General features: G+C 40.6%; 3 protein-coding genes across 3 annotated transcripts in view; all 3 read left to right on the forward strand.

Moving 5' to 3' along the window:
* Positions 1–7,073, forward strand: part of mturn (maturin, neural progenitor differentiation regulator homolog (Xenopus)) — a 10,649-nt gene extending 3,576 nt beyond the window's left edge. Inside the window, exons 2-3 of the mRNA XM_080045154.1 lie at positions 2,359–2,481; positions 5,406–7,073. Of these exons, the coding sequence (XP_079901280.1) occupies positions 2,359–2,481; positions 5,406–5,513 (231 nt within the window). The 3' untranslated portion in view covers positions 5,514–7,073. The remainder of the gene's footprint in view (positions 1–2,358; positions 2,482–5,405) is intronic.
* Positions 7,074–8,511: 1,438 nt separating this feature from the next.
* Positions 8,512–15,101, forward strand: LOC307264376 (E3 ubiquitin-protein ligase znrf2-like). Its single transcript, XM_080045785.1, has 4 exons — positions 8,512–9,260; positions 11,164–11,259; positions 13,514–13,619; positions 14,119–15,101. The coding sequence occupies exons 1-4, from the start codon at positions 8,936–8,938 to the stop codon at positions 14,174–14,176; spliced, it is 585 nt and encodes a 194-aa protein (XP_079901911.1). The 5' UTR covers positions 8,512–8,935; the 3' UTR covers positions 14,177–15,101.
* A 996-nt stretch (positions 15,102–16,097) lies between these two features.
* On the forward strand, positions 16,098–20,926 carry txnl4a (thioredoxin-like 4A). The gene is made up of 4 exons (XM_080044998.1): positions 16,098–16,232; positions 16,464–16,643; positions 19,905–20,008; positions 20,436–20,926. The coding sequence occupies exons 2-4, from the start codon at positions 16,491–16,493 to the stop codon at positions 20,605–20,607; spliced, it is 429 nt and encodes a 142-aa protein (XP_079901124.1). The 5' UTR covers positions 16,098–16,232; positions 16,464–16,490; the 3' UTR covers positions 20,608–20,926.
* Positions 20,927–22,054: the final 1,128 nt, after the last annotated feature.

The following is a 22,054-nucleotide window of genomic DNA, read 5'->3' on the forward strand; positions in this document are numbered from 1 at the left end:
GTTTTATTGGCCATTGGCACATTAACAACAAGCACTCGGCCAAACGTAGTTCAAAAACCCGGGTTGTACACATAACCACAACCCCTAGGATCAGACGGATCAGAAGTGTAACACACACACACACAATCCGGTATAGTCATGTTTCTCCAAAGGTAGCAGTTGTCGTATTGTTGAGCTAGGCCTTTACAATGTGGCATACAAGAGCTCCTGACCTATGGTGTCATTCATAACATTATACAGCATATGAAGGTATTTGCGAGGCCAAGATGAAGTAATGCTGCCTTCATGAACATATTACGTAGCTGTCTGCTCTCAAGAATGTATCATTATCAATGCGGATGGATTCGGAAACTACGTCTCCACCATTAGCCTATTGGTTAATTTACCTGTAATTATTATTTTCTTACTCTCTCCTTGTTAAATATTCAGGACTTTGTGTCTCTTTGTCAATCGTCACCAATGCTTGTGTTACTTCCACTCCTTTGTCAGCTGCATGACCTTAAAGAAATGTCTGTGGTTATCTGGTATAACTGCTCTGTTCTAGTTTCTCTGTGCTGCATTTTCCCTTGACCCAGCTTTACTTTCTACTTGTACATCTGCTGTACAGTTGTGCCCAGGGCCGCCGCTCCCTATACGCAGAGTACGCAGACTGCGTAGGGCACCAAGTTCCTGGGGGGGGCACCCCAAAAAAAAAATATATAATTTTTTTTTTTTTTTTTTTTTTTCTTAATTAAAAAGGAAAAAGAGATGGTCCGGGGCCCCCCCAAAATAGTTTTTTTTTTTTTAAAGTTCATGATAATCATTACATTACAAAAAATATATAAATTAGTTATGAACAGGCCCATCGTTGTTTTTTCTTAATTGTGTAACCTATCCAGGGGTGTATTACTGCACAGGCACACCGGGCACAGGCCCAGGGGCCCAAGGGCTCAGGGGGGCCCTTAGCCAGAGATACTGATAGTAACTTTTCATGTTGCATAGTCAAAGAGCTCAGTCACTGATGTCAATAACAGGGTCCAAAAAGGAATAGCCTAAATATAAATACTCATTAAAATGTAACAAGATAGAAATCATCATGGGTCCCTCAACTAGTAGGGGAGAAATACAAAAGCAAGTTAAAAACAACAGCATTAGTAGCTCTGTCTAAGGGGGTTGAAGGCCCCCTCACACATACACAAATAAACTTTATATGTGTGAATTCTAAATTGTTCATATCCACCCTTTATCTGTTGAAATGGGCCCCTCCATCATAGAACATGGGTCTGCAGACCAATCTACTGTTTTTACAGTTGCAGAGTAAAGAGTGCTACCTGTTTAAGAAAAATCTGAAAAATAATGTTCCTTCTGCATCTCAGGATTTGATATCTCTCTAGTCTCTGAAATTTCCTCACAAAGTGCACCAGATTGATGCATTTTACTTTAAAAAGGTAAAAAAAAATCCACCCACCCCCCAACAAGGTACAGGGTCCCTCCAACAACACCCCAAGATCCTGTGGGAAACACTGACTTCCTTAATATGTTTTTGCCATTAATTGTATGTATCCGTGTAGAAAATTCAGTGTACCTGACTGGATAGGGACAAGTGGGGGGCCCTTTAAGAGTGTAAGCCCAGGGGCCCATTATCTCATAATCAGTCTATGATCCTATCACTCAATTCCTTTGCAAAGGCAGTTTTTTCACAAGTTAAGCTGTTCTTTCTGTTAGTAAATGCTGGCAAATGTGCCAAAAAGCAGTCGCAGAGATCTTGCAAGGGCAAAAAAATTTCGCTCGCGCCCTGCGGACGCGAGCTTCTGGGTGTTTTTTTTTGGGGGGGGGTGGGGGGGCATCACTGACAATTTCTGCTTAGGGCACCCAAAAGCGTAGCAGCGGCCCTGGTTGTGCCTTACTATATAACCCACACAAGGAGGCTCTGGTATAAACTCTATATACAGTATATATTTACACAGGGGAATACTATTTCCCTTCTAGAAAATGAAACTTTAAGGTACTCTAAATGCCTGTTTGTTTTCCCAATGACATTTGGTGTTTGCACACAAATGAATTCACACTAGTCATTTATAATTTATTCAATGTGGTTTCAACACTAGTTTGGAACAATGCTGTTATATGGATGAGGCTTAACAATGCTTCCAATGTGAACATAGCTTTACACCCGTGCATCAAATAGCCACATGCAATATACAACTCCATACGTCAACAACATGTACGCTCTCAATTGCGAGTGACGTATGCCTCAACTACGGGTACATACAAAAAAAAACAATTTCATTACAAATGCCTTCTTGCGTGTATACTTACTGATCTCTGTTCCCCTGTGTTTGTGTGTGTGTGTGTGTGTGTGTGTGTGTGTGTGTGTAGCATGTGTGGAGCGAGAGTGAGGACTGCCTCCCCTTCCTGCAGCTGGCCCAGGACTACATCTCCTCCTGTGGGAAGAAGACTCTGCTGGAGGTGCTGGAGAAGGTCTTCACATCCTTCAGGCCTGTAAGGAAACCAAAGCGTGACACACTGAAACAAACCTCTGCATGCTGTGTCTGGATGCATTACAACCATGAGACATTCTGTTCTCTCCAGAGGGGGGACAAAACATGTCCAACCCCCTACTTAGAGTTCAGTCATTTTATCGTTGCCTTGCTCGTTCGCAAATGATACATACCATGATTCAAGGCCTTTTATGAACTCTTAATATTTGTGTCTATCGTACACAGGGCCGCCCATAAGGGGTAGGAAGTGGGAAAGCTTTCTAGGGCCCAGCCCTTGGGGGGCCCATGGTCTTCGGAGGCCAAAAACCTAACTAAGCTTAACATTATTTTTAACAGAAATATTCACTATAACCATTTAAAACTTGCACGAGCAGCACGACCATAACGACAAAACAAACATTTTAAATATCGTAACTTGGGTAAAATGCCAATATCTACTCCTCCATTACCCTCCACTTTATGTCCGTCCTGTGTGCACGGCACGCTGACAAAAAGTCGCTAACACCAATTTTAAAAAGCCTGGCTCAGAGCCGTTAGCTGCTTATATTTACAATTTGACGTTTTGGGGAACAGACTAGGCGGGGCACTGGCTCTGACAGACAAATATTAACGTGGTAAGTATAAACATAAACAAACATTGGCCAAGTGTTCACTAGAGATTACCTATGTGCCTTTTAAACATCATAAAATGATGTAATCCCCCACCCTTACCCAGCGCAGGTGGACTGGGTACCACAAAACTGAGCTGAGGGGGAATGGAGGCTGGCCAGGGAACTGGTATAATTTATCATTTGACCCCTTATTATACAGTATGCCTTGTAGGCTTCCCACCTTGTTGTAGTAATGTGTTAATCACAAAATAAATACCAATTTGTTCTCCCAGTAATTGTAGAATCTTTCAGCCCAGCATCCGTTTAATTTTAACACTTAATAAAAATAATCTAGTCTTGAAGAGCTTCTTTAATTTGAGTTATAGTAAAATTATTTCTTTGATGAATTCAGGTGTCTCCATATCAGATAAATATAGTTCTTTAATACAATAATGCATTACTTTCCTTTACTTTTTTGTGTGCCATATGGTTACAGAATTTGGTTTTGATATATTGTTGTACAGTTTTGGCACATGGATTATTTTACCTGAGTGGTCCTGCTACTTGTGTCTGGGTGTACAAACAGGTTTAAATTCGTAACGTACATTTTTGTGATGAAGAATTTCCCTTTGGGGACAATAACGTCCAAAGTCTTTGACCTATGTCTTCAGGTTGACACCAGCAGCCAGGTACAATTTGAAAAATGTTCCATGAGTTTCATGCCACAACCTGAACATACTGCATAGACCAGACCCAGGTGTCACACCATAAGGATGTCTGACCAATTCTTTACTGCACCTCAGGGGCGGCCCGCAGCATAGGCAATGTCTGTGATAGTGTCCTTTGTTGTTGCCTGCTCCTGTGATAAACCTAGTGAATACTCAAGAAAACCAATGTTATTTTGTAAAAATCTGTTGAATATTAAGCAATTGCATGAGTTTTAGGGTATTACAATAAATTGGTAAGTAAGTCAGAAATGTGCTACTATTTTAAAAAATATATACAGTATAATAATCACAAAATAGTCCTTTTTCTCACTTGAGCTACTGTTCCCCAAACTCTCCCTGCACATCCCTGGTTGATAAGATAGTTAGTCTATCTACAAATACATGTATGTGTTTATTTAGGGATGAGTGCACACACACATTGATACAAGTAAAGTATGAGTAAGGGGGCCCATTGACTGGAGGTTTTCAGGGGCCCAGCCATTTGTGTGGGCGGGCCTGATTGTACATGAAAGAGTACCAGTACTAAACTGTACATTTTCGCAAAACCTCAATTCAAAACAGCTTATTTACACTTCTTAAGATTAAATTCCATAAACTTAGCCCAATAAGATTGAATGCTGATTATAAATGGCATTTGATGGCGATAATTGATTAAGAAACCGATGGAAATGTACATGCCATTTATTTAATGTGTCTTTCATGGATTATCAGCATAGTTTAAGATATTTCTTTACGAGTAATAACCCCCTAAATAATGAATATAACACAAATATAACATATTTGGGTTGTCTGGAAATGGTGGCTACATGGCCGTGTGAACATGGCCAAGAAATAATCTGGAACAGTTGCCCTGGTAAATATGTTGTTTTCTCAAACCAGGTTTTAGTTTTGATTAAACAAACGAGATATAACGTGTTGATTGGTGCAGGTGAGTGGAGTCTGTTACCCTTGGACAGAGCCAAGCTTGCTGTTTCCTTCCCCTTTCCATTCTTAATGCTAGGACAAGCTAACCGTCTGCTGGCCGTATAGCTTCATATTCACTTACATACATTACAGTGCTGTGGATCTTTAATCTATCTCTCAGCAAGAAAACAAATTTGCTTATTTCCCAAAATACCAAACTATTCCTATAAGGCCTTTTATTGTGTTTACATTGGTAAATGAATGAAGGTCTGCCTTAGTGTTTTGGATGTACACAGTTGTGGGTGGGGTGCTCAGATCTTTTACTATTACATAAAAGTAGCAATAACACTGTGTAGGAATACTCTGTTGCAAGGAAAAGTTCTGTATTCAAAGTGTTACTAAAGTATATCACCTTCAAAATCTAAATATACTCAAAGTACTAGAAGAAACATAAAGAATAAAGTCGAGTAAAGTGCAGGTAGGCTACTTCACAAGTGCCCGTAACCCCCTCAGTACAGTACACAGCTGGCTGAACATTATGCATAGGTCTGAATGTTGTTAATGTTTAAACTAGGCATCATCACCAACACCCTCTGTATACAATGCAGAAAGACATTTTTGTCCGCGTTATGAACACACATCTTCACGTTACAACCTCTAACACATCCTTCTCTTTCTCTCCCCCCCCCCCCCTCACCCGCCAGCTGTTGGGTCTCCCAGACATAGAAGACGACAGTTTTGAGCACTACCACGCTGACATGGAGGGGGAGCCTGGGCCAGACCACCAGCAGATGGGGGTCAGCCAGCAGTGATGAGCCCCGGGACGAGGGCCTACAGCTGGGGCAGAGCTGCTCTCAAGCTATGGGCCTCAACTCAACTCAATTCAACCACACACACACACACACACACACACACACACACACACACACACACACACACACACACACACACAAACACATATGCACACACACGACACAAGCACATTCTTACAGTCGACTTGCTAAAAAAAATACACCACCATTTTCTTGAATGTCTCAGTTGCTTTGCTTCCCAAAGAGTGCACCCTGTTGCACTGTGTTGACCCATACCCCGACCGAACACGCACACACACACACACACACACACACACACACACACACACACACACACACACACACACACACACACACACACACACACACACACACACACACACACACACACACACACACACGCACACATTTGGGGCTACATGAGTTGTAGCCATGTACAATGCAAGTATCATAATCATTCACCATCTGGTTAGTTAAAGTTCCACGGCGCAGCAATATTACATCAGTCTCAGCTGAAAGAAATACAGTCATGTGTCCAACCGCAATAGACACATTTCCCCCCCGGTGGCTTTGGAGATGAATGTGATCTAGATAACCTACTTTTCTCTGCCTGTCTGTTGCCTCAGAGAATAGAGCTAGATGAAAAACGAAAGATAAACGGGAGTAAAGTAACAGTTTGTGGCAGCGTATGATGCACATAAAGAGGACAGAGTGGAAAAGCTGTATCATTTTCCAGGGAAGGGAGGATGTATGGGTGTAACGTACAGTAGAGTCAGGTGGGGCAGCCCTCAAACCATCCTGTTTAACACACACACACAAAATTAAAAAAGTAGACTTTAGGGGTTCAGGCAAAAAGCATTGAACACATCGGCACATAAATCAGTAGCATGGATCATTTCTTGAGGTGTGTCTCTTAAGGTGTTGTAACACCTCAATGAGTTTTAATGTCACTTTGATGAGGACGTTATAAATCAATGTTACTATCATATGACGGTCACAACAAAGGCCCCACGCTGCAGCTTAAGCTCTTCCCGGTGTGGGTGTCTCATTGTCACATGACACCCTCTAAGTTCTTCTGTCCTGTATAGTCTTCCTTCCTGGTTGTTGCTAGGTTGTTCACAGTTTGCCCTTCTACTTCCTCGGCACAATCTGGCCTTCCCTAAGGCTGGCCAAAAACCTCTTTCGCTGTGTGTGTTTTTTTTTTAGTTTTTAGGCTTCTTTTACAGGCTTTTCTTAACCATATCTTTAATGAGTGCACCCCCCCCCCCCCCCCCCTGTCTGAGTGATATAACATGGAATAGAAAATATTTGTCTGCAGGCACCCTCTGCCGTGCCTACCCTGTTATCTCTCTAATCTCACAGTGTGTTGTCGTATGTCACATCCAGCGCACTGCAATGCTTCAGTCACTCCATCCATATGCAGGACTGTTTCAGAGGTTCACCCTTTGCCCCTTTACTTTGGCCTTTAAATGTTTGTCTTTTGATTGCCTATTTGAATGTTTTGTCATGCAGAGTATCTTCTGTTTGTCCTCCGATTGTGTGTGAAAAAAATTGTTCAATAAAGCGTGTGAACAGAGTGTGTTGCTTCTTTTTCTAATGGCCTGGAGTTAATGGAACACAAGGCACCTAACATGGAGGCCTTTTCATATCACAGAGTGGACTGGTGACCTGCTGCTGTGCCAACAGCCCCGCTGGTGTTACTGTGCCTTTGACGTCACGCGCCACCTGACGCTCCTACTCTGAGCTGCGTCAAGCTGGAGACAGGAAGAGAACCACACACAGGGGGCTGTGATTTGACCTTCAAAGTAAAAGGACAGAAAATTGTGTATGGACAAAGTAATCAGTTGTATCTTTTTCTCAATTACTAGAAGCAAATTACTGGACAACCAAACTGTATGACTACATTTGGATCATTCATAGCTCATAATGTCCCTTTAAGAGACCCATCGCATGCTTAATGTAGCCTATATGAATATCTATACACATATAGCCTACATATAGGCTACATTTATTGTGATTTCTGACACTCTACAAGCACAAGGCATATGGAACTTTAATTTGGGTGAACTTGCCCTTTAAACCCCCCAGGTTTTTAAAGCATAAATAAACAACGCTTTTCAAGTTACAACAAGTTTTGAGCATTACAGATGTCAGGCCACTGCCATTACAATCCAATTGTGATAAGCATTTCTAAATACTTTCTTACATTTTACAAACTGAACAAATAAACTATTTACAAAGATAATAATAAGCCCACAGTGGAAAAAAAAATCATTAGTTGCAGTTATATACAAAAAAGGTTCAAATTAAGCTCCACCTCAACCAACTACAACAGTGAAATCCTGCTTTTATATGAATACATGATTAAAAAATAATCTGACATATAATATATAATATTATAACAGCATAAGAGGACACTGAGTACTTTTACTTGGTAAAGGTTGAGCTAATATGAACTGTTTCTTATAATTTGGGGACATTGCATCATATTTTAAACATTTAAGTGTTCTATATAAAGTATGGAAAGTAGCCTAACTAGTGGCAATAGTGGTAAAAAAAAAGAAATGCAGCATACAACATTTCCTACCTGAACTTTAGTTTAGTAGAAGTACAAGTAATACACAGTTAAATTGAAGTTTATGAATAGATCTATACAAATGAAAAACGAATTAGCAGAAATGCAAATGCTCTTGTAAGTAGGCCTACCTCAACATTGTATGTAAACACAGTAAGCCTACTTGAGTAAAATAACTTAATCACTCTCTACCATTAAAATGTCTGCAGAATGATTTGAGGGCAAGAGGAACAGACAAAGAGAGCTACTTCCCCAGCTCAGGCCACAACATAATAAGGAAACTTCCAGTTCGTCACGTGTTTCTTCTTCTTCCCTAAATAGGGTGTTCGCCGCTTTTACTTTGAAGGCGCATCGATCTTGCCGCGATGAACTTTGCTTAGCTTGACAGAGTTGCCTCGCAGGGGGGAGGAGGGCAATCCCTGCTTTTATTTTTCTTTCCAGACGGCCACAGTTGAGCACAAAAACAAACTTGAACCAGATGGTCTCTGGGTCAACACTTGCGCCAATGTCCTCGTCTGAAGAGGAGGAACCGAAGACTTGTAACTGAAGCGGTTTCAGCTCTTGCGTTTTGTCCATTGTTTAGAAAAGGGAAGGGCTCTGCCAAGAAAAAAAAAAGAAAAAAAAAACACGACCATTTGGAAATCAAGTTAAACGTCAGCGAGTGCGCACTTTACGCACGGAGCGCACCGTTAAACTTTAACATGTTGGATAAGATCGCCTTTGTTGTTGTTCATGGGTTCGGCTTCACTTCCTTTGTTGCTGTCAGATCTTCAGAGCTCTCTGTTACCATGTGTCGCGACTAAGAAAAACAAACTTTAAAGCGCAACATAACAACACCTGAGGCAGCATGGGTGCCAAGCAGAGCAGCCAAGTATTTGACGGCAGAACTCGGGCTTACTCCAGCTCCGATCTCCCGTCTGGAAACTCCAGCGGAGGGGAAAGGATCGCAGGGTTCAGGTACACCAACGGACCAGATGGCCCCCGGATCCGTTACACGGGTGGAGTGCCTAACAGCTCCGGGCTCAGTATACCGGCCGGCCGGGCCAGGTCGGGGTCACGCGTTCTCAATCAGAGTCTCGATGCCACGGACGGTGAAGACGAGCTGCCTCCCGAGGGCCACAGGCTGCTCATAGGCTCTCTACCGGCCCACCTGTCCCCTCACCTGCTGGGAGGTAAGCCTGGAAAAACCACACAATAACAAAAGCTAAACATCTGGAAAGTCACATTAATACGTTATTACTCAGTTATTTTATGATGCAATATGGTATTTCAATGTATCTTTTGTACGATTTAAATGGCATGTGTTGTTGTTTAGTTAACAGTATTCTGTATTGTCCTTATCTTACCCAAGGGCATTTTTTAAAATCTCATGAGGCATAACTGTAGCCTATATTTCTGGTGCTAACAATGTGTTTCTTGTACTCAGTATGAGTTCAGAGTAGACATGTTAGAACATGTTGGATACCATATGTTTATGCTACTCCTACAAGATGATAAGATAATACAGTTGCTGTCAAAGTTTTTTTTCTTTCATTTGACATATTGTACTGCCAGTGTGATCACTGAGCCCTTTGTTTAAAACTTCTGCACTTTTATTAGAGCCACAGGTGGCTCCGCTGTACTGTTTTTGCCGTCCTATGCCTGTCTTGCAAAATTGGCTTGTTTTTCACTCAGGCCAGAGGGAAGAGTGCATTATGTAGGTCAGCAGATAAGAGCTTCCTGCTGGTTACACATTGCCTGACAACACACACACACACACACACACACACACACACACACACACACACACACACACACACACACACACACACACACACACACACACACACACATAAACTTCCTGAATCTGCAAGTCAAGCTCCTCCTCAACTGTCTACAGTACAGACTGGACCAAAAATAAGTTAAAAAAAGATATATATATATAATATACGTATATATAAACAGGACTGTTACGACGCTCTTAAAACCTTGTGTTTGATAACATGGGCAATAAAGATATCAAATGAATCTAGTCTAAACCAATTACCGGCACAGGTCATTTCCCTGATGAGGAAGTCCAATGATTGATCACCTCATCTTCTATCACCTTTGCTCATCATGAGATCCGTGCGATCATGATTCTACAGGCCTGACATTGTGTGTTATCCTATTTCTTCACAGCCCCCCTCAAACACAATATACAAACATGAGGTGTATATGATGCCGTATAGTTCCTCTCTCGCGTGCGGCGTTATAATCTCACACAGGATGTTCAACTATCTCAAATGAAGTGCAGCTGGGTCGGGAGGCCATGTACCGTATATGTGGATCAAATTATGAATGAATAAATTAAGTTTTTAACCCATGCAGTGCAATTAAAGTTAAAGGTCACATATTTTGCTTATTGTTATATTCAAATTTGTATATATATATATTTTTTAACAGACTGTTTTCATGGTGTGGTGTTCAAAAATGCCTCTATATTTCTCACAGTGCCACAGTGAATGTCTTCTTTTCAGCCTCTGTCTGAAACGCTCCGTTTTTAATCGAGCCAGTTTCTTTAAGCCCTGCCTTCCTGGTTTGGGACCTGGGGGTGTGCTCCTCACAGGTAGATATAGGGCTAAGTTAGGTTGGTAATGAGGGGACGTGGCAGAGAAATCTGACTGGGGTTTTTGAACACAGCTTTTCAGAAAGGTATAAGTGGAGAAAAAGAATTAGGGTTTTTTTTCCTCATACTTTGGGGGTCTCCAGTCACAGCGGGGGGCCCATATTAATGTAGAAAAAACATGGAAAGGGGTGTTTTGCACAATAGGCCACCTTTAATGCCTCTGAGCTTGAGGATGGGTTTGCAGCTAGTTTGTGTAAGGAGCAGTGACACCACAACATTGTATTACTCAGTAAGCAGATTGTAACAGATTGTTTACACCACACAGAGCCATATCAAGTGCATGCAGGTGTTATGTCACGTAAGCACTGGTGTAAGATCACGCCAGTGCAAACCGTCCCCAGGCCTTCTCTTGTATACATGTCAATAAAGGCTGATGAGAAAGCGGTTGGGTCCTCCTCATGTTATTGTTTTTGTCTTTTTCCTCCCAGGTTTCCACTGTCCTGTCTGCTCCAAGTTTATGGCTTCGGATGAAATAGAGAAGCACCTGCTCATGTGCTTCAGCAAAACGCGCCTCACCTACAACAGTAAGATATCAGGGTCCAAAGTGCATGAGGGCATGGGGTTTTTTTTTAAGTGGAAGGATTTGGTATTCGTCTCTGGCCACAGCTACCATGAACATCTGCTATTCCTCAGTGGTGGTGGTACTAGTTAAGACATAGCTATGTGGAGGACACGTGAAACTGACCTATGACAATACTGGTGCATCAGAAGGCTGAGACCAGACTACTAAGTGTCCATAATTCCAGATCCTTTAATGGCATTAAAGTTGCCTAACACAAAATCATTTTGCTTTTACGTGTCTCTATGATGTTTTGGATGTAATGTATTTGACTTATTTTACTGCACAGCACTTTGGTCCACCTCGGCTGTTATGAATGTGCAATATAAATAAAGTTGACTAGAGTTAAGTTCAAGGCATATGTTCAAGTGCCTCTTTTGCAGAACAATGGCTCTCGTCAGAGGGATACTCATTAACTTTTAAACTGGTTTCCAACCTTTTTGTGTTGGGATCTTTTTTAACAGATCCACGTCTATTTATAACTGCTTATCACAGATCATGTGTGTCTTATTGTAGACCTGAGCTCTAAGCGTGCGAGAGTCCCAGAGCTGTGAAAAAAAATAAAAGCATCCAGTAATTAACTGGAAACCTGCTGGATAGCTCAGAAAGTAACACAATTGCCATACTGTGTACGCACTAAAAAAAGTTCAGTGTTAATATACAGCCTTGGCTCTCCAAAGGGGAATGTTGCTAGCTACGGTGGGCCACTTTTTATGCTTTGTTGACATGCCCATTTACAGAGCCTAAGCATACAGTACCGACATGTAGCGGATCATCAGGATATATTCACTGATTTTGACATAAAGTCATTTTGAAAACAAGCGTCCTCCCGAATCGCTGACTCGACCTTTAATGCTGTCTACCTCCAGTTGTACTAAGTCTGTTTGGATAAAAGCGTAATAACAGCAAAATATGTGAAAAAAGGGCAGAAAAATATACTGTACTTGATATACAATACTGGATTTTTACAAGCCCAATAATATGTCGTTGACATGGACATATGTTTTAACTCTTGAGTGGTTTGCTCAATAACAATGCTTCATATTTTACAATATCACATTGGTTTTTCATGTCAAATCTTGATGAGCAATGCAAATAATAGCTCAAATAAAGTGAATGGAGTAATGACATAAGGTAGCATACAATAGACCGAGGTAATCAAGGACTGGACCTACAATTGTACTTAAATGCAGCTACAAAAATGTAGGTATATACATTAAACCACTGCTTCTGTTTCTTTTTCCCAAGTCATCATTGTCATCCATATTGTTTCCACAACTAGATCATGAGGATGAGCATGAATTAATGTGCAAAGTGTTGAATATGATGATTTTTTGACAGAGTATTGAAGAACTTGCTGTCCACAGTAATACACCTGTTCTAACGTTATTCAATTAAATTAAATTCAATTCAAATCACTTTATTCGTCCCGAGGGGCAATTTAAAGGGGGCACATGACAGTAGCTTAAAAAACACAAAACACAATAAACAAACATAGGCAGCGCACATACTGCAAAATCAACAACACACGCATCACCCACACACACATTACACAATCAAGCAGCACACACATTTGCAACAACAAAAATCAACACACAAGTAATGATGTATAAAGTGCTTCAATTATGAAGTGCAATGCAGCATGACGATATTGAAGCAAATTGAGCTATGGAAGGCAGCTGCACATGTACACCACCACCCACATGAATGCAAACTAACTGTATACGAGCACCTGTGTAGTGCACGCACACCTACATGCACACACAGGAAAGGCAAATACATTTTCACTCACACATTGTGCGAGTAGACACATCCCAGGCTTGATGGCGTTGCAATACAGTCGTTCTTTTAATCTTCACCTCACCCATGCAAATGCTTTCAAGGTAAATTTGATTGAGCATATCTTACTTCTCTTTTCCAGTTTAGTGTACGTGCATGAAAAGCTACAGGCAGACCAATTGAGTCCTCTCAGGTATTGAGACTCTGGCCTGTTATAGCTAAATATTCAGTTAAACAGAAAGTTATGTAATATACAATCAAACTATTATGACTGAGTATTGACCTACTTTGCATGTTGTAGGGTTTTAGTTTTCCAGGTATCCTGGTCCCAAAGGTTAAACAGATGGTTTTGAAGGTGTGAACATTTGATGCATGGTTTGGTATATGCGAGGCTGATTTTTTTCTCAGTTTGATTTAATCGCTGTTATTGTCTTTCTCAGAGGATATCCTGTCCAAAGACTCTGGGGAGTGTGCCATCTGTTTAGATGAACTGGAGCAGGGCGACACCATTGCCAGGCTGCCCTGCCTCTGTATCTACCATAAAGGGTAAGTACGCGCAAATACACACGTTAAATCGGAAATAGTTTGACAAGTGCAAAAAATGCACCAAGTGATGCAAACTATCTATCTGAAAGATTTTAAAAAATGAGGAACAATTTTAATGTCAGACATTTTGTGAAAAACAGTACACCTATTTGCCAAGTGTACATGACAAGAATGATCCCATTCTCGTGTCCCAAAATGCATGAGGTGCCTGTAGGAGGAGTGTGTAACCTTAGACCTAAGCTAGCTGTTTCCCTTTTTTTCCCCCTTCTTTGTGCTAAATTAAGCTAAGCTCGTGGTAGCTTTACATCTAACAGACTCCTATGAGACTGGTATCAGTCTTCTCATCTAACTCTAAACAAGGCCTGCATCAATTGTACAGCTCTACGTGTCCACATAGATACTAGATTATTTATCATAGCAGAGAAGCAAAGCAAATGACTTTACTGTGATCACAAGAGAGACACTTTTTCAGTTCTCCTCCTTCTCTCGTTGTTGACAGGTGCATAGACAAGTGGTTTGCTGTGAATCGCTCGTGCCCGGAGCATCCCTCAGACTAGGAGCGGTAAAAGGAGCACAGTGTGTCAGCCCAGCGTTCTTCACTGTGGTGGACTGCACACACGCACGCACCCCCCTTGACCTCATCCTAAACACTGTCTGTTTCGGGCCGAGCACAAAGCGCTGCTCAGGGATTGTGAGACATTAAAATTGTGCACAGGATTTTTTTTTTTTTTTCATGTCGCCTCGTGGGAAAAATATTGACGGACAAAATGGAATTATGTTTCTCTAGACGTCCTGCGATGTTTCAAAGAACCACTGGTGGAGTCGTTTTGTCTCCAAGAAAATAATTAAAATAAAAACTGTGAATGTTTTCCTTTGTGCCACCTGCTGGACTACAGTGGGATCATGATGCTAAGCTGCCGTCTGGACTGTTGTGCTGAACTGGGTGTGGTTTCAAAGCAGAGGACTTTTATGAGGAACATGGCAGGAGAGTCACCTCTGTTGGTCTAGGTTTGAGAGCGTGTTCAGAGACTTGCTTCAGAAGGCTGATGTCATACAATGTGAAAAAAAAACAACAGCCATACCGAATTAAAAAAAAATGCCTATATCAGCTTTAAGTGACGATTACAGTGTTGATGTTATTAGTTAGGAAAATGGATCTTCAAGTTATTGTGAAATTGGCTATCATTGTTTGTGTAAAGCAATCGTGTGTGTCCTAGACCAAATAGCCTTACTTCAAACAGTCAAACTTTTGTTAATCAACCTGGCAGAACCACAGTAATGCGATTGTGTAGTTTAGTGGAGGAATCAAAGATATAGGCCTAAGACAATTCTTATGATTCATGCTCTTTCTAAGGAGTGCCATAATATGCTGCTATGTCATAGACTGGAAAGTTTTCCTATAACCTTTGAACCGTGTCCGTCGTACTTTCTGTTTGTACTGTAATGAATTGCACAACAATAAATGTTTCGTCTTGGTGTCTATTTACTGAAACTATTGAATTTGTAAATGTAAAAGCCTTATTCACGTGACCCCCCCCCCCTCACCCAAAAAAGAAAAGTTAATTATTTTATATGTGTTTATGTCTGAGGTGGCTCAAAGCAAGAGAAAGATAAGAAAGTTAATTAGGTTTTACATAGATAAATAAAGTAATTATACCACAAAGTATCATTTACATTGTGAAACTCCCTAAAGGGGCACAGAAAAATGGCAATTTCAACCATTACAATCCAAACACAAGTCAGCTGATTCCTGAAGTTTTATCAACCGAGATAAGGCGGTGAAGATAACTACTGTCTTACCTATAGAGATGGTTACACTGGGACCTGTTCATTGCAAACTAGGCTTTTGGTTTACTTAAGGTGTTACAGAGATAATGCCTCTGTAATTGTTCGACTGTGTTTGGTAATATTATGTGGGTGTCACGCAGGGTATTTTCCTCATAACATTCTGTTACACAAGAGCCTTTGAAGGACAATGTTATCACCTGAAAGCACTTCATCTATTTTTCTACTATTGCATGTTATTCTATGTGGATTGGGACCATTAAAGAAGCATGATGTAACAGAGTTCTCTGAGACTAATTTAGAAAACATGTGTTGTGACTATTTTGTAAAGGCCATTCCGTTGATTGGAGAAATATTGGAAACGTATTTTTTTTTAGCAAAGTATCCAGAACGTTGTTCCCAGTTAGTAGTACAATCATTAAGTCAAATAAACTAACTCTATAGGACATATTATTGTATAGAAAAACAAAAATAAAATGCAAGTGTATTCTTAACTCATTTAAATCATTGAATACTTCTTTGCAGTGTTCCCTATCCTAAATGTTTTGCCATTATTGTAATATTGGTATTTAGTTTTTATAAATTTGTGTTTTTTTCTATTTCTAATCTTTCCATTACAAAAAAACAAAACAAAAACATACGTGACGTAAACACGTCGGGTACGCTCTGTCGCTGGTTTGATGACGCCGTGCTTAAAGCAGCAACGTTTCGTTTACGGAAAAGTACACAGCAGTCAGCTGGGCTTTGCTTTATATTGGAGCTAAAAGCTACGTTTTTACAACGCGCAACATTTATAACATCATATAATACTCACCCCTGTATCTTAAGGTAAGTGTTTTCGCTCGAATTACTTTGAATTAATATCCAGAAAGGTTTTAATCTTGCCTCCTTGAATACTTATTATCGGCTAACAAGAGGTAGCTAATGCCAACAAGCTAAGGGCTAAGTACATTTCACAACCAATGCTCACACAACCCAAACCATGAGCTGAAATCCTTGTCGGTACTATTAGAGCTTATTAAGTTATGGGAAGCTATAGTCAAATGTGTTGTTTTGCAGCTTGGGGATCGACAGCTACGTATCAAGATGTCGTACATGCTACCGCATCTCCACAATGGCTGGCAGGTTGACCAAGCCATCCTTTCTGAAGAGGACCGAGTCCTGGTCATCCGCTTTGGACACGATTGGGACCCAACGTGCATGAAAATGGACGAAGTTCTCTACAGCATGGCTGAAAAGGTTCGATTGGTTTCTGTTCCAGGCTGTAATCCGTGTGTCATAACATTAGCATTATAAGTTAACCAAAACCTAAACATGCTCAAGAGCACCACCTGCTGGTTTACACCGAGAATTGCGTCCAATAGCTTTCAATCTACATTATGCTTTTCAATACAGGGCAGACTGTCAGCTTGTATTTGGACTGAAGGATAGAATTGGTTGTACGTGAAGAGCACAATTCAGACTGAAAACTTATATTTCTGTAAATTGTATTATGTTTTATTACACATTACAGTGATTTACTAGATTATTTCTGAAAAGTCTTTATTTTCAGCTATTTAAGTCAAGGCTTTTTTTTGTGGGGATGTAAAATTAAAAAACTAATAATGATTATGATGTTCATGATGATAATATTAACAAAACTTCCTCATCATCACAGGCTGTTATTAACAGAAGTTAGTTTCACAAAGTGTTGGACACACAGTGGCTCAATTAGACCGTCTGGACCTGACACAACACCTGCATTATGAAAGTCCCCTGGGACTTTTGCATTATTAATAGCTATATGATATGATTGGCCTTTGTCTAGCTGCAGTAAATGTTGCCACGGCGACTCATTGTCAAGAAATGGTTTATTCTCCACTTAAAGGTGCAGTGTGTAGTATGACATCATCAAGAAAGTTCTACAAAGTTCTAGAATGCAACACTCCCTGGGTAACCCCACACCTTTCGAATAATAACAAAAGCTACAGTGGCCTTCAAGGACAAGAACAATTCTAAATTTTAAACAATGCACCTGATGACATTCCAACTATGACACTTTCAAGATGGCAGCACTAGGCCTTGGTCCAAAATATGCAGAAACATGGACATATATGAGACCCTTTCTAAGGGAAAAAATTATAATTCAAAACATTTTTTTCAGCCATTATGCACTAAATTAAATGTACTCATGGATATTATAATTACTTTCTACAAAATCTGCTAGGAAATAAAACCCAAAATTCTACACACTGCAGGTTTAAAGTTTCAGTGTGTAATATGACAACATCAAGAAAGTTCTAGAATGCAACGCTCCCTGGGTAACCCCACCCCTTTTGAATAATAACAGAAGCTACAGTGGCCTTCAAGGACAAGAACAATTCTAATTTCTAAACAATGCACCTGATGACATTCCCACTATGACGCTTTCAACATGGCGGCCACTAGGCCTTGGTCCAAGATATGGAGAAATATGGACATATATGAGACCCTTTCTAAGGGGGAAAAAAAATCAAAAAATTTGTTTCAGCTATTATGCACTAAATTAAATATACTTATGGATATTATAATTACTTTCTACAAAATCTGCTTGGAAATAAAACCCAAAATTCTACACACTGCAGGTCTAAAGGCGCACTATGTAACTTGGGGTGTGTCAGAGAAGTGAACATTTTCTAAGTTATATTCTCATATCTGAATAAACAAACTTTCCTCACCGGAAAATTGGATCACTGGAACACTAAAGCTACCTTAAAGGTTACTGTTTCACTGTTGTTGTTTACAGCAGCAGGGCCCACAGTTTGGTTTACAAACATATTCTAGTCTTATGTTTTGGTTCCATGTGCCTCACAATAATATAGTTTTGATATATGATGATAGAAGGATTCAATACTAAGAATTACATGTAGGAGGAAATATGTTTTGTGAACTAACTGCAGGCTCTGCAAATGTAAACACATCCCCTCCACCTAAAACTACATATAGGCCTTTCACACCGCCGCAAAATCGGCGCTAGTTCTGGGCTTGTTCGGAGTTAGAGCCAGTGTTTTGGTTTCACACCGCCAGAGAGCCTGCTCCGGGCCGTAAAAACCGGGGGAACTCATACCCCAGGATTGAGCAGGGTTTGATAAGAACTGCTTGCGCCAGCGGTTGGGGGAGGGATTATCCTGACCAACCAGAGCAACTCAAACCTCATGCCCGCCATGTTTAAAAACACCGCTACTACGAGACGTAAACATAACATAATTACCGAACGTAGCGATCAAATTGACCGGCGAGAATACGCTGTATGGGTCCTGTTTGCTTAAGAAAGCAAAGCGAGAGCCAACAAGTGTAAAAATAAGACGTATTCGCCGCTGTTGTTGTGCTTAAAGCTAGCGGTAGCTGTCTCCGGTCGATGTGAAACCAACCGGTTCATAACTGGGATAAGGCTGTAACCAGTTTTGAACTGACCCCAACACCAGCCTGGAACTGACTCTTGGTTCATTTTGGTGTGAAAGGCCTAATAGTGCACCTTAAATAAAAACAGCTCCATGTCAAGGGATATTTCTAAACTGTGAGAAATGATTGCCTGACAACATTCACACATTCGGCCATAGGGACCAACAGGAGTTTGTGGTTGTAGTTTGACTTTAGCTGAACATCATATAGACTAGAGAAAATTCTGCTGGGTTTCTTAGATGTTGTAGATTTTCCCTTTTTAGTGGAGAAGATTTATAATGTCTGCTAAAGAGACGTGAAGATTCATCACAGTGTCACGGCTCTTTGCAGTTGATTGCTGGTTTTACCACTAAGCTCCCCATTCCAGTGTGTTGAATAGGGGGTATCCTAACTCTCATCAGCAATTTGTAGACCGTTCATTGGACACAACACGCTGCCCAAAGCTATTAGGGCTGTTATAAAGAAGAAGCATTGCAGTGATACCTTTTTTTTAGATATGTAACCATATTATTTTTTTAAGCTTAAAGGCCTACTTCACCGGTTGGAATATGAAGGTGTATTGAACTCGGAGATCCTATTTAGTATAAATGTGCAAAAAAAAAAAATCGGACTGTCTAACCCTACAGTTTCCTTCTTGTGACATCACAGTAAGGGTTAGTGTTAACAGGACAGCTGGGCCAAGGGAAGACAAACCTCATTCATTATATTATAATAGTTATTTTATAATGATGGAACGCTGGTTCCGTATGGGTGAAGTATTCCTTTAATAAAGCATACCCATGTTTTCCACCAGCACACTGTAACAGTCAGGTATTGCAGGCAAAAGCCAAAGATGTTTAGTATCTTACATTCAAGTAGAAAAGGCAGGTTATATCAATTAGCCAGTCCAAGCATCATATGATTTATTACAATGCATGCAAAAAAAATCAATAGTCCAAGAGAACTGTCTTGTTTAATCCAATAACTGACCTTACAATGTTACGTTGTTGTTCCTGTACTGTTGAATGCTTTGCTGTTCATAATGACTCAATGACGCTCTACCGTTGTTTTAATATTCTACTCCCCTGCGCTCTATGACAGGTGAAGAACTTTGCAGTGGTTTACCTGGTGGACATCACTGAAGTGCCCGACTTCAACAAGATGTACGAGTTATACGACCCCTGCACCGTCATGTTCTTCTTCAGGTAAGGCGCTCTGGTCATTTCAAAATGGCACTGTAAATGTTATGTAAAGGTGTTGTCAACAAATCTGGTGAACGCTTGTGGTCAAAATCAGTGAATATCTCCTCACGATCCGCTACCTGTCCGTACCATGTGTGTGTGCCCCGAAAATAAATCCAGTGTTATTACACAGCCTATGTAAACAAAGGGGTCCACTGTAGCTAGCAACATGGCCATTTACAGAGCCTAGACTGTGTACTATCAAGGCATTTTTTTCCCCCAGCTCACACACACATACAGGTGGGAGATGGTGAGAAGATATTGACAGATTTTTGACAACAAGCGCTCTCCAGAATGGCTGACTCCACCTTTTTGATTGGTTTTAAATGCACTATAACGTGAGTGTTGAGGAAGCACCGTACAACCTGGTGTGCTTATCTGTATCTTTCAGGAACAAACACATCATGATTGATTTGGGCACCGGTAACAACAACAAGATCAACTGGACCATGGAGGACAAGCAGGAGATGGTAGACATTGTTGAAACCGTGTACCGAGGGGCAAGAAAAGGAAGAGGTCTGGTGGTGTCTCCAAAGGATTATTCCACCAAATACAGATATTGATTTTTATTTTTGGATTTTTTTTTTCCTGATATTTTGTGACACGACACAGAAGACTACATGTTACAAAGGTCAAGAAAGATTTTTCCCCCCCCCCCCCCCCCCAATGTTTTTTGTTTTTGCTGCCAGTGAACCAGAACAATATTCTTATTAATGGTCATGATCGCTTTGTGCCATCTGTGTTTTATTTGTGTGTAGATTGACATATTATTCAGTTTTTCTTCAACAAGACTTTTACATTGTGGCTGGTGCTTAAGAAAACAAAGCACAGTGTGGAAGAGTTACTCATATTTTTCAAATGTTGTAATAAACCTTTCAGCTGTCTAAACTGTCTATTCAATGTCACTTACACAGTATGGTCCCTTTATAATGGGGGTAAGATGTGTTAGCATTAGAGTACTTTACTGAAGTTCAGTTTATTTAGTTTTATGGGGGAAATGGATAAATAGTAAATGGACTCCACCTCTATGGCGCTTTCCCCCCCTTTTTTTTACAGACCCAAAAGCACTTTACATTGTTTTGTACACATTCACCCAATCACACACACATACACATTCATATACCGATAGCAGCCGCTACGACGCAGGGTGCAAGCTAACTACCGGGAGCAATTTATTTTTCAGCGTCTTGCCCAGGGACACTTCTACATATGACGAGGAGACAGGGGATCGAACCACTGACCCTGCAACCCAGTGGACGACCGCCATACCAGCTTTGCCACAGCCGTTAATACAACATTCACAACATGGCAATATTTAAATGTCATAATGTACCAGACAAAATGCATACAGATACAGGTCTGCTCAGTGCAGTCCGGAGATATTTATACTGTATATCTGGTGAGTGCACTTGAGTGACACATGCTTCTGCAGTCCCTGTTTTAATGTCACTAATTATATCGTGATAACACACCAATGTCCTGTTTGTTGTACACAGCTATTGAGATATGGGAATTGTGCAAGTGACGAGAGTGCATTCCCTAACATCTCCATTAGGTGGAGCTAGAGATAGACTAGTCTGGTTTGTCAGTTGTCAAAAAGACTGCTGATTACTTCTATGTGATATTAAAGATTGTGATAGCTTAATCACCACTGATGATTACATATGTTAAGTTTCATTCATTAATTAGCAGTTGCTATGGACAATAACCTGAAAAATATACAACATTCAGCTAGGTAAACACAAACACTAGGCCTAATACTAATGTTAATACCAAATTCAATCATACTTCGTAAATTCATAATAATCATCATTATGCCCAACACTATACATAGTCATTCCCACTCAGCCCCCTCCCCCTGCCAACACTGTTAGTATCAGTCAGTATCCAGTGAATCAGAAGAAGTGTATTGGCCAAGTGTGCAGCTCACACAGCGATGGATAAAAATGGATGTAATGGAACAAATAAGCAAGAAGAAAAACAGATAACCAAGAACGTACATTGAATCAC

This window comes from Ammodytes marinus (assembly GCF_949987685.1).
Source record: "Ammodytes marinus genome assembly, chromosome: 17".
NCBI lineage: Eukaryota > Metazoa > Chordata > Actinopteri > Uranoscopiformes > Ammodytidae > Ammodytes > Ammodytes marinus.

Bases quoted from the DNA above. Each gene is read 5' to 3' on its own strand.
- LOC307264376 (XM_080045785.1), top strand. From the start codon at position 8,936: ATGGGTGCCAAGCAGAGCAGCCAAGTATTTGACGGCAGAACTCGGGCT. The intron at 11,260-13,513 runs GTAAGATATCAG...TGTCTTTCTCAG, and splicing joins AACGCGCCTCACCTACAACA to AGGATATCCTGTCCAAAGAC. The intron at 13,620-14,118 runs GTAAGTACGCGC...CGTTGTTGACAG, and splicing joins CTCTGTATCTACCATAAAGG to GTGCATAGACAAGTGGTTTG.
- txnl4a (XM_080044998.1), top strand. From the start codon at position 16,491: ATGTCGTACATGCTACCGCATCTCCACAATGGCTGGCAGGTTGACCAA. The intron at 16,644-19,904 runs GTTCGATTGGTT...GCTCTATGACAG, and splicing joins TCTACAGCATGGCTGAAAAG to GTGAAGAACTTTGCAGTGGT. The intron at 20,009-20,435 runs GTAAGGCGCTCT...TGTATCTTTCAG, and splicing joins ACCGTCATGTTCTTCTTCAG to GAACAAACACATCATGATTG.